The sequence below is a fragment of the Bos indicus x Bos taurus genome, chromosome 7 (assembly GCF_003369695.1).
Source record: "Bos indicus x Bos taurus breed Angus x Brahman F1 hybrid chromosome 7, Bos_hybrid_MaternalHap_v2.0, whole genome shotgun sequence".
In the NCBI taxonomy this organism is placed as follows: Eukaryota; Metazoa; Chordata; class Mammalia; order Artiodactyla; family Bovidae; genus Bos; species Bos indicus x Bos taurus.
This window is the reverse complement of record NC_040082.1, coordinates 58,835,025-58,855,502: the sequence shown is the minus strand read 5'-3', so window position 1 is coordinate 58,855,502 and position 20,478 is coordinate 58,835,025. Positions and strand designations below refer to the sequence as shown.

The following is a 20,478-nucleotide window of genomic DNA, read 5'->3' as shown; positions in this document are numbered from 1 at the left end:
CACTGACTCGATGGACATGAGTCTGAGTGAACTCCGGGAGTTGGTGATGGACAGGGAGGCCTGGCGTGCTGTGATTCATGGGGTCACAAAGAGTCAGACACGACTGAGCGACTGAACTGAACAAAGCAATCTACTTTTTTTCCATCCTATTTATTTCAAAACTTGAGTATTTTCAGAACTCGTCATAAAACCTATGTCTATTGGCATAACACACTTTAAATCCAGACTTATAGTTTCAATTATTTCTGTCTGTGCACTTTTTCAGTTTCCATATGCCACCTATATGTGGGTCCAGGTATTTGATTATGTTATATGGATTGAGGGATACTAGAAATGTCATTTCCTCCCCCCCCCAAATTCCCACCACTCTTCTAGTATCTTAGACCTAATATTATTCATTAAGTACTTACTACATCTTCTATAATTATACATTTTATTCTTTATCATTTTTAATTGTATCAATATAATTAGTAATTTAGTCCCTTATACTAATCTTTATTCCCTCCCAGAACATGGGTTATCATTGTGTGAAATTTTTCAAATCAGTAAACATCTTAGTAATTGATTTTTCGGGTCATCAGGAAGCATGCTGCTGCTGCTGCTAAGTCACTTCAGTGATGTCCGACTCCGTGCGACCCCATAGATGGCAGCCCACCAGGCTCCCCGATCCCTGGGGTTCTCCAGGCAAGAACACTGGAGTAGGTTGCCATTTCCTTCTCCACAGGAAGCACGAGCACAGTATAATTCAGGGAACTGGGAAGTTCCAAAACAGGGGGAAAGTCCAAAACAGAGAGGTGAGAGCTTGGAAGACATTTCAGTGTTTCGCCTGCCTAGTAACTACCCCTCTGTTTATCTATAGGTAACCTTCTTCACTTTAAGCTAGAATCATGAGACCAACAATGAAGCTCCCCTATGCCAGTCCCTGAATTGTAGTGTCAAGATAGGGCTAACTAAAGTTATGACATTTAGACACTTTTGAAAGTGAAAGGGGCACTATATAGATTTATACAAGAATGCAGACAAACATAGAGGGTATCCAGGCAGACTGGGGTCTGTGGTCAGCCTATCCTCAAAACTGAACGTTCTGGTTCCCAGACATCATCTCAAATTTCTGAAATTACCAGTAAAATTTGTATTTTAGCAAACATTCCAGTTAACTCTTATCCAACTGAAGTTTTAGATGCAATAGCCCTAATGAGTTGCTTGGGAAAGTAAGTTCTTATTATTTGACAAGATGTAACTTAACTACACTACTTTTTATTCATTATTGGAGATTTATATTGGGACATTTATGCTATTAATTGGTTCAAAAATGCTCATTAACAGCAATAGAATTTACCTCATATCATTATCTTGTGTTGAGATGATTAATCAATGATAAACTTATTTTTAGACTCCAGATAGTATTGACAGCTCACACTGAACATTGCTATTATGTATGGATAGATGAACTCATTTAAATTTTTATTATGTTTTGTAAGAAAAGTAACTCTTAAAATCAGGATTTGAATAGACTTTGACACTAGAATCATTCTAAAGGAGTATAGGACCATAAAATCAGAATTTAGCAGCATACATACATCAGTGAATTAACTGACCCTCATTCCTATAAATTTTCATATTCATAAATATTCTATTTTCCAGCTCTTAATAACTGTAAGAGTTCAAAATTATTGATTTCTTTTAAAAATAAAAACATAGTCAAAGAAATTATCCTTTGGATCAGACAAAACTCCTAAGTTTTCCTTTTTGGAAAAGGAGAAACTTCAGGTTTTATCATTATTGTAGATGTATTAATTGAGAATTTCAGTTACTGAATATTTGATTCCAGGAATTTTGAGATAAAATATTTTTACCACAGGTGATGAAAAACTATTGAAACACAAAATTATTAGATAATGCCAAAACTCTATATTTGGGGTGTTTGAAAAAACATAAATATGACAAGGATGAAATTAGTTGTCTCTGAAAGTAGAAATCAAAGTATAACATTATTTTATTTTAAATCACAATTAAGATTTTTTGCTCATGTAAGATGTGTATAAAAAACTGAAACTTCTCCCAGTATAACTAATTTCTCAATATAAGCACTTTTCTGTTCCTTAAAGATAGGAACACTGCTCAGCCTGTGCAGTAGCAATAGTAAAGGCTTTATAGGGTGACACCATTCTATAGGTAACAGTTTTTCCCAAAGAGCCAATTTTGATCTTGAGCCTTATGAATACAATGTGGCTGAAGTGAGCTGAGAGTAACAGCCATTTATGAAACACTCACTCTCCTTAAAGTACTATCCTAGGCACTTAATATATCATAATTCATGCAACCACCATATTATTATTAATCTTCTATGAATGTTATCAAAGTGGAAACTGAGATGTAGAGGTTAAATTATTTTCCTTAAGTCACACAGCTAGTAAGTTGAAGACTAGGAATAAAAAGAGAGGAATTTCTGATGTTGAAGCCTGTGACCTTCTCTCTGCATTCTAGTGATGATTGGCATTTAGAAGTTGCAAATACCTCACAGAGAAGTGATGATTGAAATTAATGTCTGAATAAGGTTTATTTAATATAAAAATAATGATGAAGAGAGTGAATTGTGTTAGAAGTTGAAGAGAGTTAAATTCGTTATCCAACAAAATGCTAGTACACTCAGTATTATACAAATACTAAAGTTGTCTTCAAATTTAACTAATGACAATCATGGTTGGAAGGAATTACTTCTGGGTGCTTTTCCATTAAAGAAAATGCTGCACTGCATATGGACAATGATCATTATTATATACAAAAGAAACATAATGTGTCTTTGAAAGTTCATAAAGATACGAATTTGTGAAAATAGGATGAAAAGATACGAATGAGTTGTTAAACTCATGGAATTGTACTTACACATTAAGCCACCGGATGTCGCTGTCTTCCACAAAAATGGCTTTTCAGAACAGACTCAATCCTGTTTCTCAAGGACGAGGAAGGAGCTACATTCGGAGATCTCAGCCATTTTGATAAAATTGAATGTAAGATACGGAATAGGAAAATTTGGAGCGTGTGGGTGTGTTCTAGATGACCCAGTTATTGATTTGTAAAACAGAAGAAGGGTATGATGTTGGTCAACAGACCCAGCGGTCTGAGCACCCGGCGCCTGCTTCTCTCCTTTCTGTTTGTTGCAGCATGGGACGCTGGGAGCGGCCGGGTCCACTACTCGGTCCTGGAGGAGGCTAAACACGGCACTTCCGTGGGTCGCATCGCTCAGGACCTGGGGCTGGAGCTGGCGGAGCTCGTGCCCCGCCTTTTCCGGATTGCATCCAAAGGCCGCGGGGACTTTCTGGAGGTGAATCTGCAGAATGGCATTTTGTTTGTGAATTCTCGGATCGACCGGGAGGAGCTGTGCGGGCGGAAAGCGGAGTGCAGCATCCACCTGGAGGTGATCGTGGAACGGCCGCTCCAGGTATTCCATGTGGAGGTGGAGGTGAAGGACATTAACGACAACCGGCCGGTTTTCTCCACCTCAGAGCAAAAGCTCTCAATTCTGGAATCTCAACCGCTTGACTCTCGATTTCCTCTAGAAGGCGCATCTGATGCGGATATTGGAGAGAACGCAATGCTTACTTACGGACTCAGTTCAAATGAGTTTTTCACTCTTGATATTATAAACAAAAAGGACAAAGGCAAATTACCAGTGCTTGTTTTAAGCAAACTGCTGGATCGTGAAGAAAACCCTCAGCTTCGGTTGTTATTAACGGCAACTGATGGAGGCAAACCTGAACTTACCGGATCTGTTACTCTGCAGATCCTGGTGTTAGATGCTAATGACAATGCACCTGTATTTGACCAAACCGTGTACGAAGTTAAGATGTATGAAAATTCAGCGAACCAAACATTAGTCATTTGGCTAAATGCTTCTGATGCGGATGAAGGGATAAACAAGGAAGTAATATATTCATTTAGCTCTTTGGTTCCACCCACCATAAGAAGGAAATTTTTAATTAATGAAAGAACGGGAGAAGTAAGAATCAATGATGCCATTGACTTCGAAGATAGTAACACTTACGAAATTCATGTAGATGTTACAGATAAAGGAAACCTACCCATGGTTGGTCACTGCACCGTCCTAGTGGAAATCCTGGATGAAAATGATAATTCACCTGAGGTGGTTGTCACTTCTTTGGCTCTCCCGGTGCGAGAGGATGCTCAGGTAGGTACTGTCATATCCCTGATCAGCGTGTCCGACCGTGACTCCGGCGCCAACGGGCAGGTCACCTGCTCACTAACACCTGAAAGCCCCTTCAAACTAGTGTCCACCTTCAAGAATTACTATTCATTAGTGTTGGACAGCGTCTTGGATCGCGAGAGCGTGGCGAACTATGAGGTGGTGGTGACTGCGAGAGATGGGGGCTCGCCTTCATTGTCGGCCACGGCCAGCGTGTCCGTGGAGGTGGCCGACGTGAACGACAATGCGCCCGCGTTCGCGCAGCCTGAGTACACGGTGTTTGTGAAGGAGAACAACCCGCCCGGCTGCCACATCTTCACCGTGTCGGCGCGAGACGCCGACGCGCAGGAGAACGCGCTGGTGTCCTACTCGCTGGTGGAGCGACGCGTGGGCGAGCGCGCGCTGTCGAGCTACGTGTCGGTGCACGCGGAGAGCGGCAAGGTGTATGCGCTGCAGCCTCTGGACCACGAGGAGCTGGAGCTGCTGCAGTTCCAGGTAAGCGCGCGCGACGCGGGCGTGCCTCCCCTGGGCAGCAACGTGACGCTGCAGGTGTTCGTGCTGGACGAGAACGACAACGCGCCCGCGCTGCTGCCGTCCGGGCCAGGTGGAGGACCCAGCGCGGTGAGCCAAGTGGTATCCAGGTCCGTGGACGCGGGCCACGTGGTGGCGAAGGTGCACGCGGTGGACGCGGACTCGGGCTACAACGCGTGGCTGTCGTACGAGCTGCAGCTGGCGGCGGGTGGCGCACGCAGCCCGTTCCGCGTGGGGCTGTACACCGGCGAGATCAGCACGACGCGTGCCCTGGACGAGGCGGACGCGCCGCGCCAGCGCCTGCTGGTGCTGGTGAAGGACCACGGCGAGCCGGCGCTGACGGCCACGGCCACCGTGCTGCTGTCCCTGGAGGACAGCGGCCAGGCGCCCAAGGCCTCTTCGCGGGCGTTGTCTGGTGCAGCCGGCGCAGAGACGGCGTTAGTGGATATGAATGTGTACCTGATCATCGCCATCTGCTCGGTGTCCAGCCTGTTGGTGCTCACGCTGCTGCTGTACACGGCCCTGAGGTGCTCGGCGCCGCCCAATGAGGGCGCGTGCGGGCCGGTGAAGCCCAGGCTGGTGTGCTCCAGCGCGGTGGGGAGCTGGTCTTACTGTCAGCAGAAGCAGCAGAAGGTGTGCTCCAGCGAGGGGCCGCCCAAGACCGACCTCATCGCCTTCAGTCCCAGTCTTCCTCCGTGTCCGCAACCAGAGGTGGAAGTGGAAGAACAATCTATTGGAGGCGACCACTCTATCAAGGTGGGTTATTGCTTTTTATTTTCATGCTTTGCTGCGTGAATATTTTATCCCGTTTCCCCGCCTCAAATATATTTCTTGGAGTATCTTTCTTTTGTCTAAAGAACATATCTTTCTATAAAATATCTCAAAGATTTCTTGTAATAAGTTTTGTAATATTGTTTTTTTTCTAAAAATTCACTTTATATTTTCTTTACAGTGCCCTCTGCATCACCTTTTGATTGATACTTCAATTTTTAGTAAATGCCATGTATACTAAATTCATTTATATTTTCCAGTACAAATATTTGGTGTGTGTTGCAGGTTTTAATGTTTTTTTCCAAAAACCAGTATCTTTTAATGTTACAAATATTTGTAAGAAAAGTACTTTATTATTAAATCTAAAATTTAAATAACTCTATTGCATTAACAAAAAGACTGCTATGATTAATTCCCTCTGTGATAAAAATGTGGGTTTTGCTCCTTAAATAAAGAATATGTGTAGTGCAACATAACTTTTAATGCATACTTGAACTTCAGTGTTTACACCTTGGAGTATGTAGACTGGGAGATAGTTCATAAAATATGTCCTAATAAATGGAATTAAGTGTTTTGGACTCAAAATATTTTTCATTTTTATTTATTTTTTTACTGATTTAAAATTTTAATGTGACAATGTCTTCCAGTGGCTCTGTTATTAAGATAAATCTATTTTTTATTTTTTTAAATATTTGGTTGTACTGAGTCTTTGTTGTTGTGTAGACTTTTCTCTAGTTGTGGTGATTAGGGCTTTCCCTCTAATTGCTGTGCATGGGTTTCTTATTGCAGTGACTTCCCTTTGCAAAGCACAGGCTTTTGGGCTCATGGGCTTCAGTAGTTGAAGCACATGGGCTCAGTAATTGCCACTTCAGGGCTCTGGAGCACAGGCTCAGTAGTTGTGGTGCAGGGGCTTAGTTGCTTGGCAGCATGTGGAATCTTCCCAGACCAGGGATGGAACCCCTATCTTCTATATTAGCAGGCAGATTCCTTACCACTGAACCACCAGGGAAGCCCAACATAAATATTTTTAACAACTTTGTGGACAGTTTCTTTCATTCAATTCAGAAGGACTGACATTTTAGAATGAAGTCATATAAATTTCCTGAGTCAAGGATTACTCTCATCCCCTCCCTCTGGGAGCCACCCAGCTTGAGGGAGGGATCTTAATTTCTCCAGGAGGGATGGAACCAGAGCCTGCTGCAGAGGAAGCACTGAATCCTAACCTTTGGACCACTAGGGAAATCCCCAAGGATTGCTTTTAACATTCTTGCCAAAAAAGGAGTTAGTCCATTTGTTTTGAAACTATAACATCTTATTTTTATAACTCTGTTTAACATGCTCTGTATTAGATGGCATTAAAATGAGGCAAATTATTAGTATTCCTGGCTCTCAATGGCTTAGCATTTGTGATAGCCTGTTTCAAGATGAGTGAAGAACCCACAGGTTTATTAATATACTGTAGTGATTTAGCTATATGATAACCTTGATATGTGGGAGCTTTAAAAGCTATCTTTCATATGTTCTTAATCAATGAAGCAACTCTTGAAGCCAAAAGTGGAACAGATCTTCAGCATGGAGTCATTCCCATAGGAACTGGAGTATTTCTATCAGCAAATATGCAGAGGTTTGTTTCCTTGTCATATCTCTTTCTGAATTTAGTCACACCTATATGCTAAAATTTTCCTGCTGTCTTCTAGGTAAATATGTTGGTCTTGAATTTATGGTTTCCACAATTAATAAAAGAGAAGTAATTAGAATGAAAAATCTTTGGCATAGAGTTATAATTATTGACTCACTATTTTATAATATGTTCAGAATAAATATTGTAGCTCACTTTTACATGAAATGTGAGATTTCTTTGCATAACCACTTATAATTTTTTTAAGGAGAGAAATGGGATTTTCCAAATGACTGTCCTCTTCCTGGAAAGATTTCAAATATTGGATAGTTAGCTCCTTATCAATCTTGAGAATGATTAAAACATTTTTTCTAAAACAACACTGATAAGCTTTATTGCAATCGATGAATAATTGTTATGCAAATTTCATTGTTTTAAAAAAATTTGAGATAAAAGAGGAAAACAAAATTGACTGATTACATGATATTTAGAATGCTCTTTACACCCTAGTCTCCTTAAGCCAACTTTGGAATAAAATGGGTATGAACAAAGTGACAAATACAATTTGGATTTCTGATCAGTATGGTTTTAGGGGGGATTAGAAAGATTATTTCTACAGATAACAGTGGATATAACACAAATTTAAGTTGACCTTCAGGATGGAGATGATGACATTCACCCTGGGCAGATTTAGTAATTGAAAAAAACTTTTAAATGAGACAAAGATAAACATGTTTCATATTTCCAGGAGTCAGTATTTGGTGAATTCATTAACATCAGAGTAAGTAAGTTTTTGGACAACTTAGAAGAAGTTGCATATTAGCATTGATTCCAAACATCATCATGTTGAGAAGGTAACAGACAGTTGGCATTTTGAGTTATCTTGTACACAACTGGACTAAATGTTTAGAGTAATTTAACACAGTATAAGGTTTAAGCAGTAGAAAATTATAGTGTTAGCAATTAAATAAACTTAGTAAGAGGCCATTCAAAATTATCAAGTTCTGAAAGTCTTTAAAAAACCGTATCACTAGTAACTCACAAACACGGATTTTTTTCACGTTCATATACGTAATAGTGCAGTAGTATATTCTCTTAGATGTCTATATCAAAAATAGAACTCTTCTTGGAATTCTAACTTCTAAATCCAAACCACCTTTAAAGAGTTAGTGGTCACACACAAGGAATGAAAGAATTAAAGGCTGACAAAAACAGACTAATATGAAGGAATCAAGGAAGAAGCCAAGCAAGTGAAAGAAATGGAATGAACGCCAAACGCACTTCCACTTTGACCCACAGGATGTCGTTGTTCTCCAAGGAGAGGATTGTTTTAACGGAAAAAAGTAGATTATTCCCGGAACAGAAAGACCCGTCACTGTTCCGGTGCTTTAAAGACTATACACACACCCAAATTGTTAAGATTAGTTGGGATATCAGGACTAAGACTCAAAAGAAAGATCTCGAAAGGACTACATATTTCTACTCAGAAAATGTGATTTACTAACCAGGAGCGATGTTAGCTTCAGGATCTGGTGGCCGGCGAGCCCGGCGCCTCCTGCTCTCACTTCTGCTTCTCGCAGCCTGGGAGACTGGGAGCAATCATGTCCAGTACTCAGTCCCTGAGGAGGCCAAACACGGCACCTTCGTGGGCCGCATCGCCCAGGACCTCGGGCTGGAGCTGGCGGAGCTGGTGCCGCGCCTGTTCCGGGTGGCATCCAAAGGCCGCGGGGACCTTCTGGAGGTAAATCTGCAGAATGGCATTTTGTTTGTGAATTCTCGGATCGACCGGGAGGAGCTGTGCGGACGGAGCGCGGAGTGCAGCATCCACCTGGAGGTGATTGTGGACCGGCCGCTGCAGGTGTTCTATGTGGAGGTGGAGGTGAAGGACATTAACGACAACCCGCCTGTGTTCCCAGCGACACACAGAAATCTTTTTATTTCCGAAGCTAGGGCTCTTGAGTCTCATTTTTCACTAGAGGGCGCCTCCGACGCAGATATCCGGGAGAACGCTCTGTTGACTTACAGACTGATCCCCAACGAGTATTTCTCTCTGGAAGTACCGAGCAACGATGAGCAGGAAAAACCGCTCGAACTAGTACTAAAAAAACGTTTAGACAGAGAAGTCGCTTCAGAGCTTCTCTTGGTGCTCAAAGCAACGGATGGGGGCAAACCTGAACTGACAGGCACTGTGAAGATAAACATCACAGTGCTGGATGCAAATGACAACGCCCCAGTTTTTGACAAAGCAGTTCATCGTATAAAATTACTGGAAAATGCAAGAAATGGCACACTGATTATTAGACTTAACGCCTCAGATTTGGACGAGGGTTCAAACGGCCACATTCTTTATTCCTTTGCAACTGATGTTTCCTCTAATACAGAAGCCTCTTTTCGCATAGATTCAAACAGCGGAGAAATAAGAGTAAATGGGAAAATAGATTTCGAAGAAACTAAATTATGGAAACTTCAAATAGAAGCAGTTGACAAGGGAAATCCTCCAATGTTTGGTCACTGCACAGTCTTGATAGAAGTCTTGGACATCAATGATAATGCTCCGGAGTTACTAGTGACGTCACTGTTGCTTTCTATTCCAGAGGATGCTCCACTAGGGACCGTCATCACTCTAATCAGTATAACCGACCGTGACGTAGGTAGCAATGCCCAGGTGACCTGCTCACTAACACCACATGTCCCCTTCAAACTGGTGTCCACCTTCAAGAATTACTATTCGCTAGTGCTAGACAGTTCCCTGGACAGAGAGAAAGTGTCAGAATATGCTTTAACACTGATCGCGAAGGACAGGGGCTCGCCTTCCTTGTCCACCACGGCTAGCGTGTCCGTGGAGGTGGCCGACGTAAACGACAACGCGCCCGTGTTCGCGCAGCCCGAGTACACGGTGTTCGTGAAGGAGAACAACCCGCCCGGCTGCCACATCTTCACGGTCTCGGCGCGAGACGCGGACGCGCAGGAGAACGCGCTGGTGTCCTACTCGCTGGTGGAGCGACGCGTGGGCGAGCGCGCGATGTCGAGCTACGTGTCGGTGCACGCAGAGAGCGGCAAGGTGTACGCGCTGCAACCGCTGGACCACGAGGAGCTGGAGCTGCTGCAGTTCCAGGTGGGCGCGCGTGATGCGGGCGTGCCGCCCCTGGGCAGCAACGTGACGCTGCAGGTGTTCGTGCTGGACGAGAACGACAATGCGCCTGCGCTGCTGCCGCCTGGGCCAGGCGGAGGACCCAGCACGGTGAGCCAGGTGGTGTCTAGGTCCGTGGACGCGGGCCACGTGGTGGCGAAGGTGCGCGCGGTGGACGCTGACTCGGGCTACAACGCGTGGCTGTCGTATGAGCTGCAGCTGGCGGCGGATGGCGCACGCAGCCCGTTCCGCGTGGGGCTGTACACCGGCGAGATCAGCACGACGCGTGCCCTGGACGAGGCGGACGCGCCGCGCCAGCGCCTGCTGGTGCTGGTGAAGGACCACGGCGAGCCGGCGCTGACGGCCACGGCCACCGTGCTGCTGTCGCTGGAAGACAGCGGCCAGGCGCCCAAGGCCTCTTCGCGGGCGTTGTCTGGTGCAGCTGGCGCAGAGACGGCGTTAGTGGATGTGAACGTGTACCTGATCATCGCCATCTGCGCAGTGTCCAGCCTGTTGGTGCTTTCGCTGCTGCTGTACACCGCGCTGCGGTGCTCGGCGCCGCCCGGTGAAGGCGTGTGCGGGCCCGTGAAGCCCAGGCTGGTGTGCTCCAGCGCGGTGGGGAGCTGGTCTTACTCGCAGGAGAGGCGACAGAGGGTGTGCTCTGGGGAGGGGCCGCCTAAGACCGACCTCATCGCCTTCAGTCCTAGTGTTCCCCCAGGTTTGAATTCTGGAGATATTGGAGACCAACAGGAGTTTTGCGAGAATGTAAGTACAGTAATTCTGGGACGTATCATGCCTATTAATGTCAATCACGTAGTAGTTCACCAACAAATTACTACAAGTCCATTGCTTGAAATATTTGTTGTCTTTTTCTTGTGATGGTTTATTCTAAAGCACAATGGAAGTCCAGTCATTTTTATTTCTTTTCACCACAATCTTCTTAAACACACTTGAGAATATTATTTAGTTGTTGGAAATAATAATAATAGTAATAATGAAGTAGACTGTCACACCTTCCTGTAAATGAGCAAGGCTAAGTCAGCCAAGAAGGAAAGTATCACTGATGGAAATGGAGCATGTGGGTGAGGCTCAAATATTCTACTTCTCAATTTTGCAGTAAGTTCATTCTTCCTGTTCATTTTTTATTCTATATTATTTGGTGCCCTCCACTAATGTTTGTGCCTTCAAATTTTCCATAATAATGCATAGTTCCATAATTTGGTTAATTTGAGTTTAAACATGGTAGAATTCTTACCTTTCTATAAATTTGTGTATTACTGTCAGGCATGGGCTGTTAAGGTGGCTTAATTTTATAAATAATTTCATTTCTTTATAATCAATAGCATGCTTCTTTCATAAAGTAGGTAGAATTTTAGCCTTTCTTTTGGGTATGATTTTAGTTTTTTGCCTTTAATTCCTTCATGATTTAAACTCCCTTTCTTCATAGTCTTCAAATGCTTGAGATATACAAACTAAATTTTTTTCTAATATAATGATGGGTTTGCTAATTGCCCGATAGCTTGCTGCTCTCCTCCACATTAATTTGTTGATTTTTATTTGGAAGATTTATTTGAGCATTTATTATACTTCTATTTCTTGCATTCATGGTACCTATAGTGAGGCCATGGGAAAATTCATACTCCTTTGTCCTTTGAGTTTCAAACATGTCTTCTCGTACTTGCAGAACTGTGATACTTCTGTCCATGTTCACCAAGCAGCTTGGACTTCAAAATAACATTGCTTTAAATAACTTAAGCCTAATAATCATGGAATATCTATAAAGGCACTTCCACTTGACAATGGTGCTGTTGACAACATTTCAAAATTTAACATTGTGTACTTAAATTTTTTTTAAACATTGTGTACTTTAGATACGTTTGATACAAATTTTTTTTTTTTGCTCCAATGCTATATTCATGTGAATGGTTTTCCCTAAAGAGGTCACAGAGAACTTGAAATTAGAGCTGTAAGGGTGTGAATCAAATAATGTGGAAGTTGATTTTGTTCTTTTTGGCTTAATTGTGCAGACTAGAGATTCTTTAATTGTATGGTATGGAGAAATAAATTATATATGATATATTTACATGTAGGTGGAGGACCACATTATAGATAGGGTAAAGTTAATAGAAATTCTGAGATAGCTATTTTCTACCCAGAAAGTAGGATGATTTCCATAAAGATGAACATTAGGAAATCTTCAGAAAAGGAAAAGTCATATCTTGGTTTATGGAACTGGAATCTTCTTTATCCACAGCTACAGACTACACGAGTCAAGGATACAACATTGGTCACTAACTATAATCAACCACCACTATTTGAGATATTTCTATTTGTAAGATATCATATAAAGGGCTTAAATAATAATTTTATTTAAATCTTACAGCAACTTGTAAAGTACATTCAACTATCCAAGTTCTAAAGATTAGATAAGAGATGGTGAGATGCTTGTCTGTCTTGTCCATTGCCATCCAGTTAATATATGATGGAGATGATATTCAAATGCACATCTCTTAAAGAGCCATTCTTTTATTAACTGTACAACTTTTTAGAGTAAATCTTTCATCTAATGTTCAGTTGTGCAGTTGTGTCTGACTCTGTGCAACCCCATGGACAGCAGCATACCAGGCTTCCCTGTCCTTCACAGTCTCCCAGAGTCTGCTTAAACTCATGTCCATTGAATTGGTGATGCCATCCAACCATAGCTCTGGCTAGAAAAATCAAGCACAAGCTGTATACATGTTAATTCTCCTGTTTTACTTAGGAAAAACCTCCATGATTATTTTCATGATTATAGTATAGTGAAGTCGCTCAGTCGTGTCTGACTCTTTGTGACCCCATGGACTGTAGCCTACCAGGCTTCTCCGTCCAAGGGATTCTCCAGGCAAGAATACTGGAGTGGGTTACCATTTCCTTCTCCAGGGGATCTTCCCGACCCAGGGATCGAACCCAGGTCTCCTGCATTGGAGGCAGACTCTTTAACCTCTGAACCACCAGGGAACAATACCATAACTGAGGTAGGAATTAAGATTTTTTTTTTATGTTGGTAAGTGATTCTTTTCTCAGAATGTTCATGGTCATCATAATCATTTGTCTTAGTCAATGCCATATTGAGATAGGAGATTTACATTATTAATAATTAAGGGTTGTCCAATAAGCACTGTTAATCACTTGTTTGGAAGTGATATAAATAAGCAAAATCATTTAATATATAAGGAAAAGCAGAAGACTGTGCTCTGCTACAGTCTTGCAGAACACCAAACCCAAATTATATATATATATATATATATATGTATATATGTATATATGTATATATATGTATATATATATATATACACACACATACATACACACACGCATACTTATCCTTTTTATACTAATACAACAATAATTATGTTTTGACACATATATGTGGTAATATGATTATTTCTTGGATCCTAAATACCAGTGAAGGATCAGTAAGTGTTTCCAAAATTGTATACTTCAGTAATAGCTTTAAAGGTGTATATTTCCCATAAAAATCTTTGAACATGTGTGGGTCTTTCTTTCTTCTTCAGTCTTACTGTTGCCTGAGAGACTGTGCCAATTGAACAAATAATCTGTGATCAAATAACTGTATATTTCAGTGAGTCATGATAGCACAGAGTGAACATCACTGCTTATGTTCTGTAGTTTTGTAGATTCAATGCTGAATGGTACTTCTAATCCATTAATTTTGAAAAACCTACTGGTTTCCAAGAGTGGCTTCAAGATTTATTTTTGGTTCTATGTTTTCAATAAATAGTAGTACTAGATATATTATGGAATATTAGTGGATGATGAGGACTGGCAGAACATACTTGACTAGCAGGACATACAGCTGGAATTTAAGACTAACCATATTGATTTTGAAAAGGTCAGGGTCAAAGTTCCTTAGTCTTTTCAGTCAATCTTACAAAATCAATGTTAACTATATAGATGCGATTTCTTGGCACCAGCCTGTTACCAGATCTCAGGCCCATTCCCAAAGATGAGTTCAAAGATACAATAATCTATTCTATAGGAGCTAGTTGATGAAATCTGAAGTATCACAGACAAAATGCAAAAGATGTGACATTGGTTCATATGATATATCCAACTCTTTTATGACTTGGTAGTCTTCCAGTGTCACTTAATATACTTGTGTAACATCTGGTTTGAATTTAGACATGTAATATAATCTCTCAGATAAACTTTCTCATATTTATTTCTCTACCTTTAAAAACTTCACATTGCATGTAACATCTCAATCTCAAGTTTACTTAGGGAAGTGGTTGGAAGTCCGTTGCTTCTTTCTTCTGCCAAATCTGACAGGCTTCAAATATCATGTTAGATCTACTCTTCTCTAGCCTAATGGTATACTTTGAAAATAGGCCTGTTTGACTGGTTGTTTTCTATTAATAGATGCATAACAGAATTCAGTGTCACAAACGGTCATCAGTCTGTTTTGTTAGTTTTTTAAGAAGGAATTTTAAATTTACTTTAAAGACAGTTCTAGCAGAATAATAATGTTGGGAAAAGAACAAATTTGAAATAAATGAAACAAGATTTGAAATTAGCAATAGAACATATGTGTGTATTCAAGATAAAAGAAAATGTTAACAATACAAATACTAGCAATTTTTTCACTGTAGTATTTTTAGATTGGATATGAACCATCAGAACTGTACAACAAAATACTCAAGCTAGAGTGATATTTATCCTGAATCACTTTCTTCTCTCAGCTTTCACTGTACCCTTTTTTCCTTCCTCAAATCTCAAAGTAATATGAAACAATAAAGGACAAGTAACTAAATTACAACTTCAGGCAATGAAAATTCATCAGTTCCAATTTTCTAGTTGATATTTTATGAAATTGAATTTCCATTAACACTAAGGTCATTTAGCTTTTGGTTAAATCGATTATTTTCTGTTTTCTTTAGCACAATATTAGGCACTTAGAGACAAAGTGTTTAAAAATAATTTCCCTTATTTTGGATAAACTTACAATCTCAAACCCAGAATTTTTTAAAAGAAGAAATTGGTCAGCTATTTTCATTACTATATCTTGATAAATATATAAAAGCCAGTGTTGTTGAGTGGAAATACCAATATGGCACAGAAGTTTTCATGGCAATTTTTATGTCATTGAATGGTAAAAAAGTTCAGTATGAAAGAAGTAGTCTTTCATATACTGACACCATTACATAAAGTAACAAAGTAATCATTTTGATAACCTGTTATTATATTGTTAGCAATGCAGCTTACATGAGAAATCATATATGCCAAATATAAATTTCATTTACATCAATAGACTTTTCTCTTGTGAATTCCATGTCTTAAATCACCAAATTTGAAATATATTTTTGTTTTTCTTGTTGTTCTTTACTGGATATAAAGTTTCTTGTAACAGGAACACAATTAAATGTAAATAACAACAAAGAATAAGAACTAATGAAAAATATAAATAGAAAGCAAGTACACATAGTGCACATAGATAAAAATACAATATGTAGGCCTAAAGACTAAAGAATTGTTATTAAAGCTTCAAATTTGTCTTTGAGTTTCCTAGCAGCTGAAGTAACAAGGGAGACTAGAAGTAAAACAATTTTTATATGAGGAAATGTTTGACTCTTTTTTCATAAAGCTACCAATAGAATTGATCTCTCTCTCTCTCTCTCTCTCAGTGTGTATACGTGTAGATAAGTAAAAGCACTCTAAATCAAACATAGGAACAAACATTTCAGTTTGATGTTAATCAAGAAAAAAACGCCATTTTCCATATACCATCAATTTCAATATGACCTAAAATCTGAATGCTCCACAAATAAGCACTTTGGAAATATTTGGGAGATAAAATAGCTTGAAACACGTGAACTTATTTTTTTTCTCTTCAAGTAAAATTCTATGGTGTTGAATGTAGGGTACAATACTCACAATTTCAGGCACAAGGTGTCGCTCTTTACTTGGAGGAAGTAGTTCATTCAAGGGTTAGTCTGAGCTGCCAGGAACTCCCCATTTAAAGATTCTGTCATGCCGGATGCTACCGTTAAAGGATCCTTTGAAACTTCTCAAAGATTCAGCAAGATATTTCACCCGGAACTGGAGTCTATGGTACTGTAAGTGTAAAGTATCATATTTTGGAAGTCAGTATATGAGATGTCCGCGACTCAAAGAAGTGGATTGGGTAATGGGCGACTGCTGCTGTCGCTTCTGCTCCTCGCAGCTTGGGAGGCAGGGAGCGGCCAGGTCCACTACTCCGTCCCTGAAGAAGCCAAACACGGCACCTTCGTTGGTCGCATCGCCCAGGACCTGGGACTGGAGCTGGCGGAGCTGGTGCCCCGCCTGTTCCGGGTGGCATCCAAAGGCCGCGGGGATCTTCTGGAGGTAAATCTGCAGAATGGCATTTTGTTTGTGAATTCTCGGATCGACCGAGAGGAGCTGTGCGGGCGGAGCGCGGAGTGCAGCATCCACCTGGAGGTGATTGTGGACCGGCCGCTGCAGGTTTTCCATGTGGAGGTGGAGGTGAAGGACATAAATGACAACCCGCCCGTGTTCTCTCTTAGAGAACAAAAGCTGCTGATTTCTGAATCTAAACAACCTGACTCTCGTTTTCCTCTAGAGGGAGCTTCTGATGCGGATATAGGAGAGAATGCTCAATTGACCTACCGACTAAGTAAAAATGAGTACTTTTCTTTAGAATTACTAATAAATAGTAAGCCGACTAAAAAACTGTCACTAACGTTAAAGAAGTCTCTAGACAGAGAGAAAACTCCGGAATTTAATTTACTGCTGACGGCTGTAGATGGAGGGAAACCGGAGCTCACTGGCACTGTTGAACTCTTCGTCCGCGTCTTGGATATTAACGACAATGATCCGGAATTTGAACAATCAGAATACAAGGTGAGGTTGATGGAAAACGCAGCTAAAGAAACTCTTGTGATACAGTTAAATGCCACAGATCAAGATGAAGGAGTCAATGGGGAGGTAACATACTCCTTGATGTCAATTAAGCCCAAGGGAAAACCTTTATTTACACTAGATGAAAATAACGGAGAAGTGAAGGTCAATGGAACTTTAGACTATGAAGAAAACAAGTTTTATGAAATTGAAGTACAGGCCACAGATAAGGGGAATCCCCCAATGGCAGGTCACTGTACAGTCTGGGTTGAAATCTTAGATGCCAATGATAACTCCCCTGAAATCACTGTCACTTCCCTGTCTCTACCAGTACGAGAGGACACTCAGCCAAGCACTGTTATTGCGCTGATCAGTGTATTTGATCGAGACTCTGGTGACAATGGACAGGTAATCTGCTTTCTAACGCCCAACGTCCCCTTCAAGATAGTGTCCACGTTCAAGAACTATTATTCACTAGTGCTGGACGGCACCCTGGACCGTGAGAGCGTGTCTGTCTATAAGTTGGTGGTGACAGCGCGGGACGGGGGCTCGCCTTCGCTGTCCGCCACCGCCAGCATGTCTGTGGAGGTGGCCGACGTGAACGACAACGCTCCCGCGTTCGCGCAGCCTGAGTACACGGTGTTCGTGAAGGAGAACAACCCGCCCGGCTGCCACATCTTCACCGTGTCGGCGTGGGACGCGGACGCGCAGGAGAACGCGCTGGTGTCCTACTCGCTGGTGGAGCGGCGGGTGGGCGAGCGCGCGCTGTCGAGCTTCGTGTCGGTGCACGCGGAGAGCGGCAAGGTGTACGCGCTGCAACCGCTGGACCGCGAGGAGCTGGAGCTGCTGCAGTTCCAGGTGAGCGCGCGCGACGCGGGCGTGCCGCCCCTGGGCAGCAACGTGACGCTGCAGGTGTTCGTGCTGGACGAGAACGACAACGCGCCTGCGCTGCTGCCGCCCGGGCCAGGCGGAGGACCCAGCGCGGTGAGCCAGGTGGTGTCTAGGTCCGTGGACGCGGGCCACGTGGTGGCGAAGGTGCGCGCGGTGGACGCGGACTCGGGCTACAACGCGTGGCTGTCGTATGAGCTGCAGCCGGCGGCGGGTGGCGCGCGCAGCCCGTTCCGTGTGGGGCTGTACACCGGCGAGATCAGCACGACGCGTGCCCTGGACGAGGCGGACGCGCCGCGCCAGCGCCTGCTGGTGCTGGTGAAGGACCACGGCGAGCCGGCGCTGACGGCCACGGCCACCGTGTTGCTGTCGCTGGAAGACAGCGGCCAGGCGCCCAAGGCCTCTTCGCGGGCGTTGTCTGGTGCAGCTGGCGCAGAGACGGCGTTAGTGGATGTGAACGTGTATCTGATCATCGCCATCTGCGCGGTGTCCAGCCTGTTGGTACTCACGCTGCTGCTGTACACGGCGCTGCGGTGCTCGGCGCCGCCCAGCGAGGGCGCGTGCGGGCCGGTGAAGCCCAGGCTGGTGTGCTCCAGCGCGATGGGGAGCTGGTCTTACTCGCAGGAGAGGCGACAGAGGGTGTGCTCTGGGGAGGGGCCGCCCAAGACCGACCTCATGGCCTTCAGCCCCAGCCTACCTCCGGGCCTGGATAGAGAAGTCGGAGAAGAAAGGCAGGAGGCAGGATCAAACCATTCTGGTCTGGTGAGTTCTATAAATCCTTTCCCTCTTCTTGAAGTTTATATTGATTGTTTAAAAAAATCCAGTTTATTTCATGGATGTCTTATACTTTGAGTATTTTTTAAAGAACGTTTGTTAGCGAAATGCCAAATGATACACATATCCAGTTTAATCATATAAAGTATTAGGCTTTATAGCCAGTAAATATCGTATTTCTCCTAATGTTTTGTTAGAACATGTTTAAAAAAAAGATTCAAGAATGACATTTTTATCATCACTTTATTAGAAATAATTTCTTACTTTCAACTCATCTACCCAAATTACTTCATCATCTCTAGTCCTAATTATTGTAGATAATCACTATGGATTTTTAAAATTTTAGTCATCCTCTTTGCTTTTTTAAACAAGCTTTAGGTTTGAGATTTTCACATTATTAGATGAATGATTCTTGTCACTTCAGGCTTGTATCAAAAATTTAACACTCTTAATTAGTTCTGAAAGGATTTTTCTTTTCTTTCTTTTTTTTCTTTTTTTTTTGGTTTTGAACATTCAGTTCAGTTCAGTTCAGTCGCTCAGTCGTGTCCGACTCTTTGTGACCCCATGAATCACAGCACGCCAGGCCTCCCTGTCCATCACCAACTCCTGGAGTTCACCCAGACTCATGTCCATTGAGTCGGTGATGCCATCCAACCATCTCATCCTCTGTCGTCCCCTTCTCCTCCTGCCTCCAATCCCTCCCAGCATCAGAGTCTTTTCCAGTGAGTCAACTGTTCTCATGAAGTGGCCAAAGTATTGGAGTTTCAGCTTTAGCATCAGTCCTTCCAAAGAACACTCCTTTAGAATGGACTGGTTGGATCTCCTTGCAGTCCAAGGGACTCTCAAGAGTCTTCTCCAACACCACAGTTCAAAAGCATCAATTCTTCGGTGCTCAGCCTTCTTCACAGTCCAACTCTCACATCCGTACATGACCACTGGAAAAACCATAGCCTTGACTTGATGGACCTTTGTTGGCAAAGTAATATCTCTGCTTTTTAATATGCTATCTAGGTTGGTCATAACTTGCCTTCCAAGGAGTAAGCGTCTTTTAATTTCATAGCTGCATCACCATCTGCAGTGATTTTGGAGCCCCCCAAAATAAAGTCTGACACTGTTTCCACTGTTTCTCCATCTATTTCCCATGAAGTGGTGGGACCAGATGGCATGATCTTCGTTTTCTGAATGTTGAGCTTTAAGCCAAGTTTTTCACTCTCTTTCACTTTTATCAAGAGGCTTTTGAGTTCCTCTTCACTTTCTGCCATAAGGGCAGTGTCATCTGCATACCTGAGGTTATTGATATTTCTCCTGGCAATCTTGATTCCAGCTTGTGCTTCTTCCAGCCCAGCGTTTCTCATGATGTACTCTGCATATAAGTTAAATAAGCAGGGTGACAATATACAGCCTTGACGTACTCCATTTCTTATTTGGAACCAGTCTGTTGTTCCATGTCCAGTTCTAACTTTTGCTTCCTGACCTGCATGTAGGTTTCTCAAGAGGCAGGTCAGGTGGTCTGATATTTCCATCTCTTTCAGAATTTTCCAGTTTATTGTGATCCACACAGTCAAAGGCTTTGGCATAGTCAATAAAGCAGAAATAGATGTTTTTCTGGAACTCTCTTGCTTTTTCTATGATCCAGCGGATGTTGGCAATTTGATCTCTGGTTCCTCT

General features: G+C 42.4%; 1 protein-coding gene across 11 annotated transcripts in view; it reads left to right on the top strand.

Annotated features, from left to right (window-relative positions):
• The window catches only part of LOC113895258 (protocadherin alpha-C2), a 209,969-nt gene that overhangs the window by 55,990 nt on the left and 133,501 nt on the right, over positions 1-20,478 (top strand). Inside the window, exon 1 of one of the 11 annotated variants that reach the window (XM_027546225.1) lies at positions 2,051-5,491. The exons of 8 other annotated variants lie outside the window; for them this stretch is intronic. In XM_027546225.1, coding sequence (XP_027402026.1) covers positions 3,095-5,491 — 2,397 coding nt within the window. In that variant the 5' untranslated portion in view covers positions 2,051-3,094. Of the gene's footprint in view, positions 1-2,050; positions 5,492-7,613; positions 11,020-14,829; positions 18,799-20,478 lie in introns of those variants that run through there. 2 more of the 11 variants (XM_027546234.1, XM_027546229.1) reach the window with 2 other exon arrangements.